This window comes from Centruroides vittatus, unplaced genomic scaffold (genome assembly GCF_030686945.1).
Source record: "Centruroides vittatus isolate TY-2023 unplaced genomic scaffold, ASM3068694v2 scaffold_324, whole genome shotgun sequence".
Classification (NCBI taxonomy): domain Eukaryota; kingdom Metazoa; phylum Arthropoda; class Arachnida; order Scorpiones; family Buthidae; genus Centruroides; species Centruroides vittatus.
The window spans coordinates 4,789,945-4,809,941 of NW_027122701.1; the positions used below are offsets into that span (position 1 = coordinate 4,789,945).

The 19,997-nt window shown below is 29.4% G+C and overlaps 2 protein-coding genes across 2 annotated transcripts in view; both read left to right on the forward strand.

Moving 5' to 3' along the window:
* LOC136988171 (male-specific lethal 1-like 1) overlaps nucleotides 1–19,997 on the forward strand; it is a 57,403-nt gene that overhangs the window by 30,617 nt on the left and 6,789 nt on the right. Inside the window, exons 3-7 of the mRNA XM_067286001.1 lie at nucleotides 1,324–1,610; nucleotides 3,252–3,307; nucleotides 6,236–6,303; nucleotides 10,716–10,843; nucleotides 15,332–15,404. Coding sequence (XP_067142102.1) covers nucleotides 1,324–1,610; nucleotides 3,252–3,307; nucleotides 6,236–6,303; nucleotides 10,716–10,843; nucleotides 15,332–15,404 — 612 coding nt within the window. The remainder of the gene's footprint in view (nucleotides 1–1,323; nucleotides 1,611–3,251; nucleotides 3,308–6,235; nucleotides 6,304–10,715; nucleotides 10,844–15,331; nucleotides 15,405–19,997) is intronic.
* LOC136988228 (uncharacterized) lies at nucleotides 16,560–18,786 on the forward strand. Its single transcript, XM_067286082.1, has 5 exons — nucleotides 16,560–16,905; nucleotides 16,983–17,098; nucleotides 17,488–17,635; nucleotides 17,715–18,006; nucleotides 18,113–18,786. Exons 1-5 carry the CDS (start codon nucleotides 16,560–16,562, stop codon nucleotides 18,435–18,437), a joined length of 1,227 nt encoding a protein of 408 aa, XP_067142183.1. The 3' UTR covers nucleotides 18,438–18,786.

Here is a 19,997-nt window from a genome sequence, read left to right on the forward strand (position 1 = left end):
GGTATGTATTTTGGAGTGTCTAGAATGAATTAATTGGATTTACATTGATTCATATGGAAATACTGTAATTGCCTCAGTTTTCGCCAGCTTTGGATTTTGCTGGTTGTTTTTGGATGGATTATAGACAAAAACCGGTGTATCACTGTATTAGGGTCCAGATTAATGAAGTTCCATCATACTCCAATACCCCTAAATCACTTTCAAATGCTAAATTTGGACTTTTGTACTTTTTCAGCTGACAATTTTCAGCTCTCATGTAGTGGTATTTTCTGTGAGTTTTAGTTTCAGTAACATCAAAATTATTTGTGAAAATTTATTTTTATCATCTGTTTTCTGTTTAATCTATAGTTTTAAAATGTGTTTAAATAATGTTTTATGCATTGTAACATATTCACTGTAAAAAACTAAAACTTTCCTACCTTTAGAGATTTTCTAATTTCTTTTTTTAATGTAATTTTATTGAATGTATGTCTTTTTAACCCGAATAAAGATAAAAAAATCCGGTAGACTTCCTCATAGCTATCAGGTTAGATATTCCTTTATTGAAATTCACAAATGCATTTCGGGCTTATGTAGCATTTAAGCCCCGCATCAATGTGATGCTACAGATATTAAAAGTAACAAAAAAATAGTTAAATCACATAAAATTATGTGCGTAGTTGATCATTACAGACACAACAAAAATATTCTTAACATATCTCAGGAGGCAGAGTATCGCCTTTCAAATTTAACGTCAAACCAAAAAATCTTTGTACTATTGTCACCCAACAATGACTCAAGTTCCGTCAATCTTAACTGGAACGCTGGGCTTTTGTCAATTACACGTCAATTTGTTCTTTGTACTGTTGCCACCTGACATACACCCACATTCTTGTTTTTTAAAAATAACTAGTTGTAAAATATATGTTGTACCAGTTAAAAATGAAACCCCTGATTCCATTGAATTGGGGTTCAACTGAAACCCACCCACCTGAACAATATTGCTGGCACTATTATTATAAAAAAATGTTTGAATATGCTATTGTATGTCAATAAATCCAATTAAATATTATATTAAAATATTTAAGATCAAAAATATTAAATAGAAGTTATCAGTTTGTTGATTTGTTTTTGTATGGTATTTGTATTAAATGATTTAGAAATATTGTTAATATTATAACAACTAATTTTAGAACTTTCAAAGTTGAATAAAATGTATAATACTAAAATTTAACTTCATACAAAAATAAAATATAACAGATATTTATAACAGATTTATTATTTATTATAACAGATAATAATAAAACTATAAAATTTTACTAATAAAAAGTTTTAATATTATAGGCGATTCAATCAATCTGACTCTTTATTGTCAGAGTCCTCTGAAGTAGTTTCTGCAATTAATCAGTCAATAAATTCAAATATTCCACATACAAAATTTGAAAGTTCTTCCTTCTCTAAATTATCAAAGTCATTTACAAAAACAGAAATTTCAGAGAGAGTCTCAAAATGTCTAAATAATAATGCATTAACAAACTCTCTACAAACAAAAGAGTTATATTATTTATCTGCCTGTAAAAAAGAAGATACAGATCTAAATAATTCTAATCAAAACCAAGATGAAATTCAAGGTAATTATAATTGTATTTTTTTATTGTTAGAAATTATGCAGCATATTTGAATTTTTTATAATTATAGTTACAATACAATATAATTTTTGTAGTAATAGTATTATGTTTTAAAATGGAATATTTAAGTTAATTTTCTTGCTAATTATTATTAATTTATTGTAAGTTACTCAAAATAAAATATTAAAATTCCATTTATTAGTTATTGTTGGGATACACTGCAAATCATTTAAGAATAGTACTTATTCTTATTGCTGATTTTAAAAATATAGTTGACTCTTGATTTAAGGAACAAAAAAAATTCTGTCCTAAAGGAAAAATTTATAATTGTTCTTCATTCATGTGAAAAGACAGATCAATTAATAAATATAAATTACTCAATGTACATTATAATAATTTATTTATACTTACACATTACTAGGTATTTTCTAGGAAGATGAAACAGCTCTAACAACTAAACACTCATTAAACCCGATAATATTAATCTAAATTTATTTAAATTATTATAATTATTAATTTTAATAAGAGATGTTGCCTAACGCCTACCTCAAGTGCTAAATTTATTTATAATCTTTAATCGTTTATAGCCCAATTATTTACGACAGTTGGTGAGGTAATGAAACAGCTTTACAACATAGGTTTTTCTGCTTCAGATTTACATGAAAATACAAATGTAGAGAAATGCTTGTAACATTCTGTCTAAAGCAGTTTAAAACATGCAGGTTCTGGGAAGGATATGCATGTCTAATGTCAAAACTGACAAAAATGTCAAGAAACATTTAAAACACTCACATGTAGTTAGTGGTTTACTAACTCTAGCAAAATAAGTTACCATACATTATACAAGAAATAGGGTATAAGTGAGGAAGTCAACATAGACTATTAGTTAAATAGAAGATTAAGCTGTTTAACAAAGAACAGCCGTTCTTCCTAAACAAATGTTGAATCGATAATGTGTAGTATCTGCGAGTGCTTATAGGATGTGTCTATATGTAATTGTCCACTCTAAAAAAGTTATTCTCGTGCAGATGTTTAAAACAACTTATATCAGTAAAAAGGAAGAAGGTTTGTAGGCTTAAGAGACTTTATGAAGGCATGGACACTGAAATTACAAGTGATAACAGATGCTTGGTAATTAATGAGCATTGAAATCCAGATAGTTAACTATCAACAAATGAAGATAAGATCACAATGCATAAAAGAAGAAAATCAAGTGGATATTCAAACATTGACTTATTCCTAAAAACTGGCCAGGATTATAGCTTTAGGGCATTTGACACCCAAGAAGAAATTGAGATTCCATTCTTCTCAAAAGGACATATATATTTATAAAGGATTTGTCAGAATTTGATACAAATATGTTTAGAACTTTACAGAGCTTTTAGGTCATTGTCTTGAACAGGCCACCAAATGGACCCTTATGAGAAACTTAAACATGCCCCCTTCAAGAGAAAAACCTGTCAAGAATATTTTTTTTTTAGAAACCTTTATAATTAATTAAAGTATATTCTTTAACTTTTAATCAATAAACTAAATTTCTTTTGAATGTTCTCATAATATATTATTAATTTGTTGACTATTTAAATTAATATTTCCTTATTATTCCTTAAAAAAATACAATCAGATTATTTTATTTAATTTTAGTTCCATCCTGGAGGTTTCGACCAATACAAAGTTATTATCAATTAGAAGGAACAGAAGTAAGTTAACATATTTATAAACAAATTGTATTTTATTTTATAATGATTATTATGTATTGAGTATGCATGATATCAAATATTAAAAAAATGCTTTCAAATAGAAAACAATTTGTAGAGATGCATATTATAATGAAATAAGTCATGTATGTAGAGAAACATTTTCAATAGACTTTATGTTCTGCATTTTATATTTCAGTTATAAATGTATGAGAACTTACATATCTTTAAAACTTGGAATATTTGCTAACAACAAAATTATAAATATAATCCAAATGAGACTTGTCTACTGAATGAAAAATTTTTTCTTGTTTCCAAGAAGTTCCCAACAATATGCACATAAAACATTGAATTGCAAGGAAATTACATGGACATTGATACAGATTTGAATGTTAGATTTTTATTTTTTAATGTATATTTAAAAACAATTAATCCTTCTGTATCCACAATATTCTGTTTATAAACTCAGAAAATAATTTATCATCACAATTTTTTCTTTTTACTTATCTTAATAAGTGTATAAATGAATACTTTTTGTACATATGAAAATTTATTTTAATTAAAAAATAAATATATCTTAAAAGTAATAATGAACATCATGTTCATGCTAATCCTATTTTTGACTCAAGGTGTGGCTATTAAATAGTTTATCTAATACAATAAAATACTTTGAAAATATTAAATTTTAACTTTTGTCCTTTGATTACATTTCCCTCCTACATCAACTTACTGCTGCATTCTTGTCTATCATTATTTGAAGCAGTATTGCAGTTGCTTTTCTTTCAACTTCTTGCTATTTTTTATACCTGCTCTACTGATTCAAATATACCATTCTTTTGATTTGATTCCTTTTACTATGCTCTTCATTTTCAGAATAAGAAGAGATTGCAAGAGGCTACATTCGATGAATAAGATGGATGCTCATGCACTGTGATGTGTCAGCTAAAAACTGCTTAATAAAAAGTACATTGAGCTATCACATTATCATAATGGAGAATTCAACCATTCTTCCACAAATGTTCTTTTTTCTAACTCATTGCCTTGGCTTAATAAGGACTTTTTTGTAGTTCTGTTGGTTGACCACTTGTCATCCCTTTTTCTGCCTAACATTTTCTTCTGCTTTTAATATGCTCAGTCATCAAGGATGTTCATTGTCAATATTTTCTTGATATTCATTAAACCTCTTGTACCATTTAAACACTTGAGAACATGACATGCAATCTCTTGTACACTTCTTTTAACAGTTGAAAAGCTTTGGTAGAACATTTATTCAATTTTACAAAAAAAACTTGATATATTGTAGAATTCCATCAGATGGCAATTATGTTTAAAAATAAAATTGAAGATAAAGTCTGTTTAAGAAGAAACTACAATTTATTCACTTTCAATGGCAAGTCGACATAGGTTCTGACAAGTAAAGAATTTTCAGAGTTCTGTCACAAATAGGCTACATATTGATGATTGACAATCTGTGACATGCCATAATAAGCAAAAAATTAAAAAACTAATAAGCAAGCATAAAATAATAAATACAAATGTATTCTGACAGTTTATGGGTTAATAACTATACTTTTTATTTGCAAAATTTCCTCAATTTTAACACAAAATAAGAAAAAAGTGAATTTTTAAGAAATTTGCAGGATTTCCTGGGATGAGAAGAATTTTCTGGGTTAAAAAACAGCCAGGATCCCATTTGAGACAGTGACACATGGGTGCATTTTAATAAGGAACATCTATTACATCGGAGTCCAATTCTGCACATTTGAAATATTTAGGAGTGTTTGAAATTTACAATGCTGTTAGAAACTGGAAGGCAGTCATTTCAGAGAGATCGATATACTTTTTATAGCATGTTTCAAACTCCCCAGGACATCTGTTCTGTGTTTTAATTACTGTGCATATGCATATAAGCAATTTAATTTTAAATTTACAATTTTTAATTTATCTTGATAACACTGTATAACTGTGCACATGTGCACTTCAAACTACTTTGAACCTTTATATTTAAATGTATTTGATTGATTGTTCTGTTTTCCTTATGGTTGTTTACCTGATGATGATTGTTACAAACAGACAAAAACATTTGTATAATTAAGTATTTTTACTCCTTTTACTGGTTCTGGGTATTTGTGTGTAGTTTTTGTCAACAGGAAAGTTGTTGCATATTAAACAAGATGAATAGCAAATAATGTAAATTATATCTGTTGTAGGAAGTATAAAATTTCATTCTGAAATGACAGTTTATCATGTAGTAAAGTTGGCATCACTGTACTGTAAATAATTATCATGGGGTGTATTTTTAAATAATAATCATTTGTCATTTTCTTAGAAATACCAAATAGCCATTTTCTTCTAGTTAATGAGAAGTAATCACACCAGAATGCTGAAATGACAATCATTTAAGTTCTAATTAGTTGTAATTATAAATTAATGAATTTTTATATATACAATAAATACTTATACTATAGGATAGACAAAGTATACACCATAAATTTTAACCAGCAAAGAATAAAATTAAGTTATTAATATTAAATAAACAAAATATCAAAAATGTTAAAATCTATTTGAAATATTAAAATTGTTTGTTATTAAAAATATTTATTTAACATCAAAAATTGAATTTTCTTCTTTTTTGAGTACTTTGATCATTTGACTATATCATACGTCTTAGTATTGAGCTATAATAAAGTCTATTTAATAATTAGATATAAAGTAATTTCACTAGAGGTAGGCAGTTATGTGTAAATTTTAAATTGATCATTTGGCTTTAATTAAAAATTGTGTTTGTGCATTTTTTTTACATATATTTATCCTATAGTTTAATTATTATAGATCTCAATTTTAATTTTGGAACCAATAATTATTTTTACTTGCTATATGAATGATAATTATTTGTAATTCAGTTTTTCATTGAAAGAAATCATTTTTCAGAATATAGACGACGACACTTATTATAGAAGACATTTTAAATTAGAAATAGATGAAAAAAGACGCAAAAGGTATTTTTTTTAAATATCAGTTAATATTGAGTATAAAAGCTTCATATGCAATTATAAAGTTTTTAAGAATGATTGATAAATTCTTTTATTTACTTAATTATTTTATATTGATTTTGTAATTTTATTTTAAGCAATTTGTATTGAGATTGTTTTGGATTTTTGATTAGGCTTTTTAAAATCACTTCTATTTATAAATAGTTTTTGAATTTGCATATCCAGAAGCATTTAAATATATCATAATTTTGTACATGTAGCCCATAATGGTGTATAATCTACTGGGGTGTGCACTGGGGTATACCCTACAAAATTTGATAGAATGGAAATAATATCTTTATATGATCTTCATTAGTGTATACCCCACACCTTCAAAGGGGCAGTTGAAGTATGTCTCTTACAGTGGTGTATTACTAAAATAATAAGTACTAGAGTAGTACTTTCTAATCCACCAGTACACATTTTATTTAACAGAAGAATTTTTACAGCTTACTTTTTTTAATTACTTATTTATATATAAAACTTAATTTTGATTTATATACTTTATTATTAAACCAATATTAAGAAGTTGTCAATTTACTAAACGTTTTCAAAAAGAATCAATAATGTATTCTTGTACATTCTATTTTCATCTGTTGGTCAATAGCAGAATAGTGAAATTGAAGGAGATTTGTACTTAATTGTTTGGATTACATGTTTTTAGCTAGAACTGGCCTGATGGATGAGGTGATGAGGTTACTTTACTTTACAAAAGACTATGGCTGTACACAAAGTGTATAGTTGGGAAGGGAAGAAAGAGGGTGAGAAGATAGAAAGAAGAGAAAGAAAAGATCCTTCTGATTGGTGTACATTTGGGGTTATCACACGTTCTACATTTAATGTTGGCATGCAGTTTTTAGGCTGTAAGGTTATTGCCCCTGAAAAGTCTAAAAGAAAACCTGAGTTGTAGCATACACCAATATATAGTGCAGCTACATAAAAACTAGACAGAGAAAAGTTAATGCCAAGTGACTGTTAATGAAGACTTAAAACTAATTCATTAAACCAGAGTCATAACTAGCAAGCCCTAAGAGGCAGAATAATCTGTGAAAATGTGTTATTTTCTTTGTTAAAAGAAATACACGTGAAACCAAAATAAAAATGAAAAAGGTAAATTTTAATTTAGGTAAAAGTTATTAGCTACAGGTTCTTTTAGGATGCCAGTATATTTTCTGTCCCGACAGATGGAAATAATCATATGAGCGAACAATGTTGTACAAAAATTCCCCGACTCATATATAGCTCGTGACAAAGGGAAAATAATTAAAACTAATCTTATGCTAATGTTATACTGTAAAGTACTATTTTTTAGTATCTTAGGAAACCGACTATAATTACGGTCGGTGAAACTTCCGTTAACCTAATGGGTACTTTACGCGGATTCGAGATTAGTTTGCCAGGCCTGGGCTTTTAAGCGTGCACCGAAAAATTAGTAATAATAACGACAAATATCAAGTCAGATCAAAAGTTCAAATATATTTAATTAGCAACTAGAACGTACTACGTACAAATATCAATAATTCCAAACAAAATTTATTAATGAAAATCAACAAGTCAACCCGACAATAAACTTAGCTACTTAGCTTAACTTAATAGTAATTCCCCTTTGAAATTCGACAAATCAAATACTTAGAAACTATGAACAAAATCTCTTACTAATTAAACGTCTATCCGTCACCTCACTATACGAAGAAAACTATTTCCTCAATCCTTTCGATATCGTCAAATCGTCAATCGAACTCCTCTTTAACACCTTGGATCGTCCAATTATCAATCTGGACTTCTATCAGAAAATACTTCGCTTTCGAATTAACCTTGCTCTCACAGTCGCCTCGATTTGGAATTCACCTCGGTTTGGAAATCACCTCTCCTTCTTCGGTTAACGTACGGGTTTTATACTGTGAGGTGACGTCACACTTGAGCTGGGTTACTCCTCTTATTTACATACTTAGTTGCTAACATTAACTTTCTGTTCTGGCAGCTTTAAGTTTCCGACAAAGCTTATAAACCGTTTACAAAATATTTATCATAATTTTCTGGGATGTTTAAGACAGTTTATCAAGTATTTCTCTACTAGTGATTGTGGGGACTCCCCCCTCCATTTTTTTCTGCGGACTGTTACTTCCGCTGGGCAGCGCAAGTGCACAAGATGTTTCCTATGGCGCTTATTTCTCCGTGAGTTGTTTTATCTTCATTTTTCATTACTAACAAGAGAGTGGTGGGGAACCTTCATCCTAAATAAACATAAACCCCAAACAAAAGATAATAAAACGGAAATAATAATAAAATAAAAATAACGTTCGGACTCATTTCCTTACACACAAGTTCCTTATTACAAACACGAATAAAAAATGAAAATTAAAACTAATATTAAACTAAAGGAGGAGAATAAAGGACAGGTAAGAAAATGTAAGAAGTTAGGAAAGGGGGTACCCAGCATTGGTCTTTGAGGTCTTCGAAGAATCGGTCTCTTTTATAACGTCCTTGGCGAGGGTCTTACACAAAATATGTAGAGGGGATTCTCTTCCTTTCAGTTCATTTGCTTGTCGACCATTCAGATGCCAAAATTCACAGTTAATTCTCATGAATCGATCACAAACAAAATGGATCGATCACAACGAATTCTTTAGTCCGTCTATGAGACGCTAATCTTTCTCTTCTGCACACTGCCAGAATGCACCAGAAGCTTGTTTCACTCCCCTTTCTTGAGTCCGAATCCTTTTTGTTCTCTCATTCACGACCCTCCTGCCCTCTAGTTTCGTACTCGACCCCTCAGGGGTCACGCGCCCTTTCTTTGTTTTAGGGGATATATGATGACCATATAAGGAAAGGAATTTCGGACAGACATTCCAAAGAGGAAAAACAATAGGTAAAGAAAAGAAAGGGGATAAAAGCGTGAGAAAGCGAAATTAAAAATAATAATAAAATATAAACTATATACAAACACATGGCGTACAGCCACAAATCTAACTAACTGGATGAAGAAAGAGAAACAGTGAGTAAACAGTTAACTTAAATATATCTTATAACTAACTTATTACTATACAAGAATAGAGACAAGGACAACAACTCAGTCAGGCTAGAGCAGACAATGACAAAAGACTTACAAGCAAGATGCCAAAATGGTTTTTTTTTTTATAGTATATAAAAGGAGACAATTGAAATAAACATTGGAATAGAGACAAAATGGAATCCCAGGGACTACAATTACACAATGGACATAAGAGCATGACTATTTGAAACTAACCTTATCTAAACCAGTAAAAACAAGAAAAGCCATGTGCCATCTAGGCTACCAGGGTGAAAGACCACAAGGGCCTTGCTCTGGAATATGAATGAAAGTAAGTGATGGTACATTGTCCATGTCTGGATAAGTTGGTGCAGTGTGCAGGGCAAGTTGTACTCCTCGAAAATTGCCACTCTCATTAAACTATCCGTAATATTTGTGTACCGTACTATTGCAATGGAAAATCAAGTAAAGTGAAGTCTGTTCTTCGTGCAGCCTACACTTGTGGTAAAATGAACTCTGAAAACTATCAAAGGATGTTCTATGACAACTTAATTACATTTAGGCCATTAATTGGTGGAAAGTAACTGGAAATTGCAACAGAACAATGCTTCAGTACATACCTCAAAATCAACAAAAAAAATAAAAGAAAAAACTGAGGTAATTTATTGGTAATCTAGAAGCCCAGATACGAATCCCATCGAAAATCTATGGGGCTGCTTAACATTTGCTGTCTATGAAGGAAACAAGCAGTATAACAATGTAAATGAACTAAAATTGGCAATTTTGGATGCATGGAAGGCACTAACTGAAGAAAAAATTAAAAAATTAATAAACTCAATGCCAGATAGAGTATTTCAACTAATTTCATCAAAAGGTGGTGTTAGAAAATATTAAAACAATTTTTAATTGTTATTTCTTAATACTGTGTTTATAATTTTGTTACAGTCAAAATCTAAAACAACATCACAAAATCAGTTAGAATTAATACTATACTGTTTATTTTTTGTAGATATCAAAGAAACTTAAATTTTTGAGTCAATTATCATTTGTTCTTTTTTACTATGTTGTAGATCATGTTTTATCTCTTTTTCTACAGACAAATGGAAAAAGGATAAGCAATAGTTTGTATAGCTCGAGAATTACACTTTGTATAGCATATTAAATTCAAGATTACTCTCAATCTTTCTTTGTTGTTCTGCTTTTTAATCTTTTTTTAAATTTAAAATATTATAAAATAGTTCACTTTTTAAGCATTTTTATTTGCATTATATTAATTTATATTATTTGTATTGAGTTTCTATTATATCATATCATATCATATATTTGTAATTTGTATTGTATTTTATTTGTCTTGTATTTGTATTAATAGATGGGATATTCAAAGGATAAGAGAACAATGTAAGACAGAAAAATTACGACAAGGAAGAAACACTAGTAAAGATATTCAAAGAAATGATAGTCAAGATATTTCTTCATTTTATCCTGATCCTAAAAATGGTAATATATATGTTTATATTGGTCGCATATTATAATTTTAAGAGTTAAATGAATACTTTCTGAAGGATAAAGTGGGAAAAGTTACTTTCCAATTTCTTTTACTTATAACTTTTAAGAATGTGGTAAGAGAGAGAAAGTAAAAACATTATTTGAAGTTTCACAAACATCATGTTTATGAAAAGTTGTTTTGTAATGGCTGTCTCTGAAGATTTGAATAAAATTATGAATAATTTGCTGGAAAAGACAAGCAGAAGTGTTATGCAACAAAGGGGAAACTTTACAAATATAATTTTCAGAAATGTAGATAAAACTTGATTATGTAAGAAATTCAAAAATATTTTTTACTTCAGTATTTTCTATCACATATTTTTTTAAAATACAATACATTCTCACTAATCCAAACTGTACTTAATTTGTAACAATTTGATTTATTTTTTTATTAAATGTTTCAGCCAAAAACAAAAAGATATCATAAAATTAAATTAACTGCTACACTAAGATAACTTTTTTAAATTACACATAGATTACTTTTGTAAAATTAATTTGTCTCCAAACTTTGCCTCCCTGAAAAATTTTCTGTGGACACACCATGGCAATTAAAAGCAGTAAATTCAGTGTAAATAAAAGCAGAATTTCCACTAATTATAGTCTTATTTTCTTAAATGTTCATATATAAATGAAAACATAAATTGTTTTCTAATCTCTATCCATGTTACCATAAAATATGAAACAAAAGACAATCATTACATTTCGAACATGCTATATGGATGCTTTTGTTCTTGTCTCTTTTTTGTTTTGTTTTGTTTGTTTTTGGTTGTTGACTTCAAAATGTTCAATAATTTAAGCCTTTGTAAATAGAGGAAACATGACATGAGGCTGTCCTATGTATGATGATCAATAATTTTTCATATAATTCCATAAAAAGATATGATTAAGTCAGTTATTATAACCAAGGCTTGCCCATTTTGCTTTGAAAATTATAAAATTTCTTGGAACTTCTGTTCTTCAAACTGTTTTTTTACACCGAATTTTATACAACTATAAGACGTAATATGCACAAACCATTTTTTTTACAAGAAAAGCTATTTTACATTGTGAATTCATAAATTATAATTATAATTCAATCTATCATACTTAATCATACCTCACAAGCTAAAGACCATAGTTTCTATAGATTCTTACATGGAAGCTGCACAGCTTTTTCTGACATCTCTTACCTTTGAGGGATAATCACTTTAAATAAATAAGCAATTACCTATAAACCAGCAATTAATTCTCTTGTAAACAAACATAATCCATTAAAATGGATGAAAACATTTGTTTACAAGAGAATTAATTGCTGGTTTGTAGGTAATTCCTTATTTATTTAATTGTATACCAGTAATATTATGGTGATTGTAGGGATAATCACTTTGTTATATCAAAAAACAGTTCTTTCCACAAGTTTTGAAAACAGAGTTTGTAGCTAATATTTGGCTCCCAAGTTGGAAAATATAGGAAATTTCTCAGCAGTAGCTGGCATTTTCCAAAACTTTACAACTGAAGTGGCTTCATCTATCTCTTGAACACATTTAAAATATAGATTTCAACCCATGATAAGAGATAAAAATATTCAACAGTTTCTTTTACAGGCAAAGTGGAAAAGCTTCTTTTAGCATAATGAAAGATAAAAGATATAGTAAACTTCAGCAACTGCATACCTGGCTGAGTAAAATTTGGACCTTGACGTAAAACAATGGCAGAAATTTGGCTTGAATAACTGATGTTATCAACACATTGGCAAAGTTTGTTAAATATTATCTCAATGATTGGAAAAATACTTCCTATAAAAATCTGTTTCTTTTTAGAAAACAAGAATATTTCTCTTTGGCAATGAAATTAATCTAATGTAATTCACTTTTAATTTTTTTCATCTGCTAAATGAATTCTCACTTTACAAACTTCAAACCAGATAGTGAGTGACAACCCTCTAGAAGCATGCTAATCAATAAATTTCATATTTTCTAAAATAAATTTGTTATCAAGCATCTTTTCTAATTCTTTCAACTGTTGCAGAAATGATTTCATGTTCTATTTCTATAAATGTAATATATGAAATTTACAAGTATTTTTTTGCTTGTAAATTTCAAAGTGACTGGTATAAGTAACCTAACTGCTACAAATCATGTATTCTACTGAGTCACTGCAGATTTTGAAGGAAGACTTTTCTCTTCCAAGTGACTATTGTTGAGAAGTTAGAGTTAATCATGATAATATAACAAGTAATGTGTTAAACTCTACTCCAAATGTTGTAATATAGTAATAAACAAACACACTGTCAGATGGCATTAAAATCCCTTAATGAAGTTTCCTCCCTAAACTCTGTCTCCTTGAGTTGGTTTGCTGGATTAAGCAAAATACTTGAAATTGTTCTGATGTAGGTTCGGTGACAGCACACCTCCACACTCAAGATAGTTTATTTACATACAGTTTATTTACAAAATATATATAGACTATACAAGTTGGAAAACACAGTAAACACAGGATACACAAAGTGTGGTGCTTCACGTACTGGTTTGGCTTTTGGAACGATTAAGTTCTGGAGAGACCTCTGTCAGCCTGTGGATTGGCTGTACTGCATGGCTCATCCGGTTTCAGCACTTACCCGTCCCTGAGATATCTTGCAGAGAAGTATGTTCGCTCGCTCTCTCTAATCTCAGGAGCTTTCCAAGTGTTCTGAGACTTCTATGTTACCAGTCTCGAGCCCTTTCTCTCCTCTTCTCTCCCACTCGCCCTTCAATTTAAGGACTCTTTGGACAGGTACTTCCGACCAATTACAGATCTTCCTTCCAAACAGCTTTCACCCAGGTCTGCTTGTATCAGATGAGGGTGAAGCTTGCTTTTGCATCTGCCCACTTCCGATGTGGGTGGTCACCCATTTGTTTACTGCCAGGTGTTTGCCACTTGGCAAATTGTTTATGACCAGACCACTCTTGAATCCAAATAGTGAGGTCGGCATTTCCTTTGTTCCCTTTCTGTTTACAAGCAAATATTTTACATCCTTTTTTATAATACAAGTACTTTCAACAATACAAAATTGTCGTTATCAGGCTAAGGAGTATCTCGAATTTGGAACAGAATGTCACTAAGTGCAGTATAAAATTCTCTCAACATTTAAAATTGAAATTTTAATGACAGTGTGTTTACTTTATTATTATATGATAATATGAGCTTGCCAAACATCCCCTACTAATTAGTAATGTCCACATTGCACATCATGTGAATGCAGTTTGGAAATAAAATTTTCACTGCTACAAATGCTTTCTTTCATATACATAGCATTAGCCAAGAAAAACCTTGATGCGGTTTGATTTCATGTATATGTTTTTTGCTTTGTGCTTTTAGACATTGTATGATACAGGCAGTAACTAAACTTTAAATTAAGTACTGTCCATTTACCACTTAAATTTTAAACTTTGAATTGTTTCATTCTAGTTTGGTCAAAAGATTGATCCAAAGTAGAATTCTTTGAATTAATCTTTTTTCCAGAATTGTTTAAATTAAATAATTTTAATATTAAATTAATAAATTATTAAAATTAATACAAGATGGCAGTATAACCGACCACCTTTAATCCAAATTATGTAATATAGCAGGGGTGGGCAAGCAAGAGTTAAGTGGGAGCCGAAATGTAGGTTTTCCAAAATGCATGGGAGCTGCAGTTCTATACTTTGTAATTCTGTACCGCAGTTCTGTACCGCCATTTTATTATATAATATAAATATAATATAAAACAAATATTAAATTTTTTTAATAAACATATTTTCACAAAATTGTGGAAATAAAATAGTAATAATAATAATAAAAAGCAGAAATTAACACTTCCAGCAAGAGCCGCATGTAACTCAAAAAGAGCCGCATTTGCCCATGTCTGTAATATAGAGTGATTCACTCAGGACTGAACACTTATTTTGTTTAATACCTCATAATTGCACAGTCATATTTGAGTAACATGGAATGTAAAACATATCTTCACTGACTCATTATTTCAAGACTTTCATGACAATCATTGTTTGTGTTTTATGTTTATCTTTTCCTTTTATCTGGAGATATTTCATGTAATAAGTGTTCAGTCTTAAGTAAATCACCTTGTGTCTTTATTAATTTATTAGCCTAGTTCTAGCCCAATAGTTAATCTGATTTGATGGTTTGATTATGATGGTTATTAATATAATTCAGGCTTTGTTTTCTTTATAATGATACATTGTATATGGCTTGTTTACTAACAAACAGTAATAATTGAATTGTCATTTCCGTATTAACAACCTAACATTTAGCAGATTTTTCCTTAACTTAATAAAATATCTTTATATTAGAATAGTTTATATTTAAATATTTTATATCAATAAACTTTTCCATTACCTTATTTTATTTAAGAATTTCCATAAATTTTATTATTTACAGCTACTTAAAATGTTTTGAATTAAAAAAAAAATTTTATTTTATTAGTTTTGTATATTGAAGTGACTGATACAGTTCCTGTTTTGGCATTTGGCCATCCTATTCCTCAGTTTCAAAAGTGGTAGGTATTGCAATCATTCAAAAATATTGTTACATCTGTTTAATATTTAATCAGTTATACTTAATTAATTATAAAATTAAATATATTTAAATATATGATTGACTAAATTAAATATACAATAGAACACAATTGTATCAGATTAGTTAGAGAAGTTAAGATGTAATTATCAAATAAAATATACTATACAGTGTGTCCTAAAAGCCACCATACATAGGGAAAATGAACAAAGTTAAGCAAAATGTACCTTTAATTACAAAATATTCTCTAATATTCTCTACATATTGGCCATTTCTTTTGACAGCAGCATTCTTAAAACCCCAAATAAAATATTTTCAAATGTATGGTGACTTTTGGAACACCCTGTACTGTAAAACTTCAGTTCCATAATTTAGAAAAATAATACAAGATCTATTTGAAATTGTTCTTAAATATTTTACTGTTAAAGGTTAATCCCTCTTAAAAGCAATTTTTATATACTTTTGATTCTTATTAAGTAGTGGCATAGCTACATGTTCAACACCCTTTAGCAAGTAGAATCCTTGTTCCTCAGAAACCTTCAAAACATTTTTTTAAATGACTAATCTGAGTTGGTATGAATATTAATCATATTTATAATTTAAAAAAAAAAATGTAAAAGTTTTTTTATTCCATATTTTGTAAAAATAAACACTGTTAAATGGTTAAAGAAACCCCCTGAATATGTGCTTCTATTCTGTGTCGATGTTAATATAAGCTCGTGGGATTTCCCAGATACCAAGTCCATTTGCCCTTTGCAAATTGAATGACAAAAATCTTAATTTCATGAAATTGTATTTTATATATAGAAAATTCATGCTTTTAAATAAGAAAAATATAGAATAAAAGGAAATGAAAAGTAATTATGGTCACAATAATCTTTATGATTTTATGACATCATTGTCCTTAAGCCCTGGTCACACTATGCAATTTCCAGCCGCACAGGCAACCACAACTGCAACAAGCGCGAGTCTTCTTTTGGTCACACATTGTTTGTTGACGTTGCAATTCGGAACACGTGACCCTATAATAAACCAGTAAAATTACAGTAGCTTGTTTTTGTCTATTTTTGTGAATTTATAGACATTTTACGTTCTACTTCAGAGTATTTACAGAATTTTAATCACTTTTATTATTAAAATGGCAAGCAGTTCCTTTTCTGAAATGAATAAGAGAGAAAAGGCGATAATTTTGTTAGAGCTGGTGAGAATACACGAAGAGAAAAATAAGAAAACGTGCTCATGCTGGGTTAAAACTTGGCGAAATGAAAATAAACAGGCTAAACAGTCGTGCTTCCACCAGCTGATGAACGAATTAAGGCTTTCGGATGCTGAAGGTTATAGGGGATATATCCGTATGGTTACAAATACTTTCCAAAGTATTTTAAGGATGATAACCTCCATAATAGCTAAAGAAGATACACATCTTCGAGGTTCTTTTTCACCCGGAGAACATCTTTCGTTGACACTTCGTTATTTAGCTACCGGTAAGAATATAATATATTTTGTATTCAATTTATATTTTATGCAATCTTATGATTAAAATGGTTCATATATAATTTAGGTGAAATGTTTCGTAGTTTGGCACACCAATTTAGAGTGGCCCATAATTCAATATCAGTCATTATCCCAGAAGTTTTGGATGCTATTTATCAATCTTATAAAAGTGAATATTTGAGGGTAAGTGTTGTTCAAAGGAAAGCTTGAATGATTTAATTCATTTTTAATCGATATATTTTTTCTTTAATATAAGCATTTATTTTATTCAATTGTATATTATTAAATGTAATCAAAATAAATCTAACAATAACTTTCATAAATTCAGATTTGATCTATATTGAATATAGCATTTAACTTTAAATGTATTAAAACTGAGTTAATACAAATGTTACTATCAAGATATGTTTGACAAATATACAACATAAGGTATATCTCAATAATGCTAATTTGAAAAAAAATTGTAGAGAAAAAATTTATTTCAAATGCTCTTAAAGAAATTCATTTTATTTTGATTTTTAACTTTATTATTATATTGGCTACATCAATTTAAAATTGTTTATTTTTCTAAGGTACCATCTACAGTATGTGAATGGGAAGATATTGCTAGGGAATTTGATGAAATGTGGCAATTTCCTCATTGCCTTGGTGCAATAGATGGAAAACATGTACAAATCATATGTCCTAAGCAATCTGGATCGGCTTATTATAACTACAAAGGTAGTATTTTTGTTATTAGTCAATTATTTAAGGTTGTACTCAGTTATTCTGTTTGCTAAAACTATTTTTTCCAAATAAGGATTTTATAGTGTGGTTATGATGTCAATAGTGCGTGCAGATCTTTCATTTATATATGTGGATGCAGGAACTAATGGGAGACAGAGCGATTCTTCGATTTGGAATGCATCAAATCTGAAGAAAGCCATTAATGATGGAAAGTTAAACTTTCCACCAGATAGTCCTCTTCAAAGTGGAGGACAGCCAATTCCATATTTATTTGTTACAGATGAAGGAATTGGTATGTCTTCACGAGTAATGAGGCCTTACCCAATGAAACAGTTGACAGCTGAGAAATCCATCTTTAATTATAGGTAAAAGAGCTATTTAATATTAATTATTTAAAACAGTTTATTATATATTATTAGTGTATAACTAATGAAAACTGTTTAATTTAATTCAAATTGAAATTATTGTTAGATTATCAAGAGCAACGAGAGTTGTCGAAAATGCATTTGGCATCCTCACTTCTGTTTGGCGAGTCTTCTCTACAGTGATTTTATTATCCCCGGATAAGGCTGCAAAAATCATCCTAACATGTTGTGTTCTTCACAACATGTTACGGGAAAGAAAAATAAAATCTTATCTCACAGTTGCTACCAGTGACAACTTTGGAGAGCAACATCAACAGTTTACACCCTTGGAAAGCAGTCGTAATTTAAATCCATCAACAGCAATGGCAAAAGCAATCCGTGATGAATCCAAAACATATTTTAATACTGTAGGCCAAGTAGAATGGCAATGAGATGAAATTTGTTTATAAAATTATTAAATAATAAATGTGAAATGTAAAAATATTTAAAAAGTTTGGAATTATTATAATTATGTCATTATAAATGATACACTATTTTGAGTTAAGAAATACAACTTTGATACAATAAGTGAAAGATATTTATTAATTAATTATTATTCATAATATTTTTTTCTTCTTCTACAATAAGCAAAAATATCTTCATCTGCAAATCTAAGGCATTTTTCTGAGGAAGTGTTCTTAGTTTGGCAGCTATAAGATTGCCAAATTCATCAAACACATCCTTCCTCGGTTCATTACAGAGAGCCTGAAAAAATATTTAATAAACAATCATAAATGAAAAGGCAGATCACGTTTTCAGTCATATTATTTAATAATAATCTTTGTATTTGTGTAATATTTATAGTATCAGTTTCTAAAGTGAACACTTACTCAATAATTTTGAGTTTTTTAGTTGTTCACTCTGAGCTGTAAACTATAAATAAATAAATTATACATTTTTAAATAACTTACATTCATTGCACATTTGTAAAAATTGTCTCCTTTTCTGCCATCTTTTTTTCTTCTTCGGTGGCTGTGCATCAAATGTACATGGTGACATTGAAATACTTTCATTAAACATTTCATTATCATCATGTACATCTACTATATTTGTTTCTTCTGCCTCATCAGACATGCAGCCAGAAGTGGATTGTTGTGTTTGATTTAACTATAAATAGAAATAGGCTATATTTAATTAATTTTTACCTACTTTAATATATAAAAATATATACCGTATTATTACAGACTATAAGACACACTTTTTTCTTCGAAAAATTGCCTCCAAAATTCAGGTGCGTCTTATAGTTCGTAGTGTCTTATAGTCCGTAAAATACGGTATAACTTATATAATTACATCGTATGACGACAGTGGTGATATCGTTTTCTTGTATGAATTCAAAAGAAAACTCAGAGACGACCGATGTTCCCACATTGGTTTATATACCTCGTGTTCACCACATCCACTTCGCCTGCTGTCGTCTACTTTTTTTTTAATTCTCAGAAATGACATTCGAAGATGGTGGAATTTTTTACTTAGTTCTTTAGCTATATTTAAATCAATATTGTCGTTACCAAACTAAAAACAATCAACATTTTATATCCAGAAATCTAAAAATGGTACTTACAATCAATGCCGAGACTTTCACTTATCTCACTCCATGCCTGCGCTTTTTTATCTTTTCTTCGATAAAGTGAAGAATTAAAGTCCCACAGGCATTCGTGAGACTGGATAAGTTTGATCAACCTGGATTCTATACACATGTCATCCATATTCTTGTTATGCGTCATAATGAACTATTTTCAATGTTGCCACCGTATGACGTGGCTCAAAGGCATTTGCTGATTGGATGTGCATTTGCAACCGTTGCCAGTAGAACAAACTTTTTGTTTCTACTGGCAACGGTAGGGGCAGTTATGGTTGCAGTCATGCTGGTTTTTGAGGGGGGATTACTAGTTAATGAGACAGCCGTCATGGTTGCAGTTGCCCGCGCGACTGGAAATCGCATAGTGTGA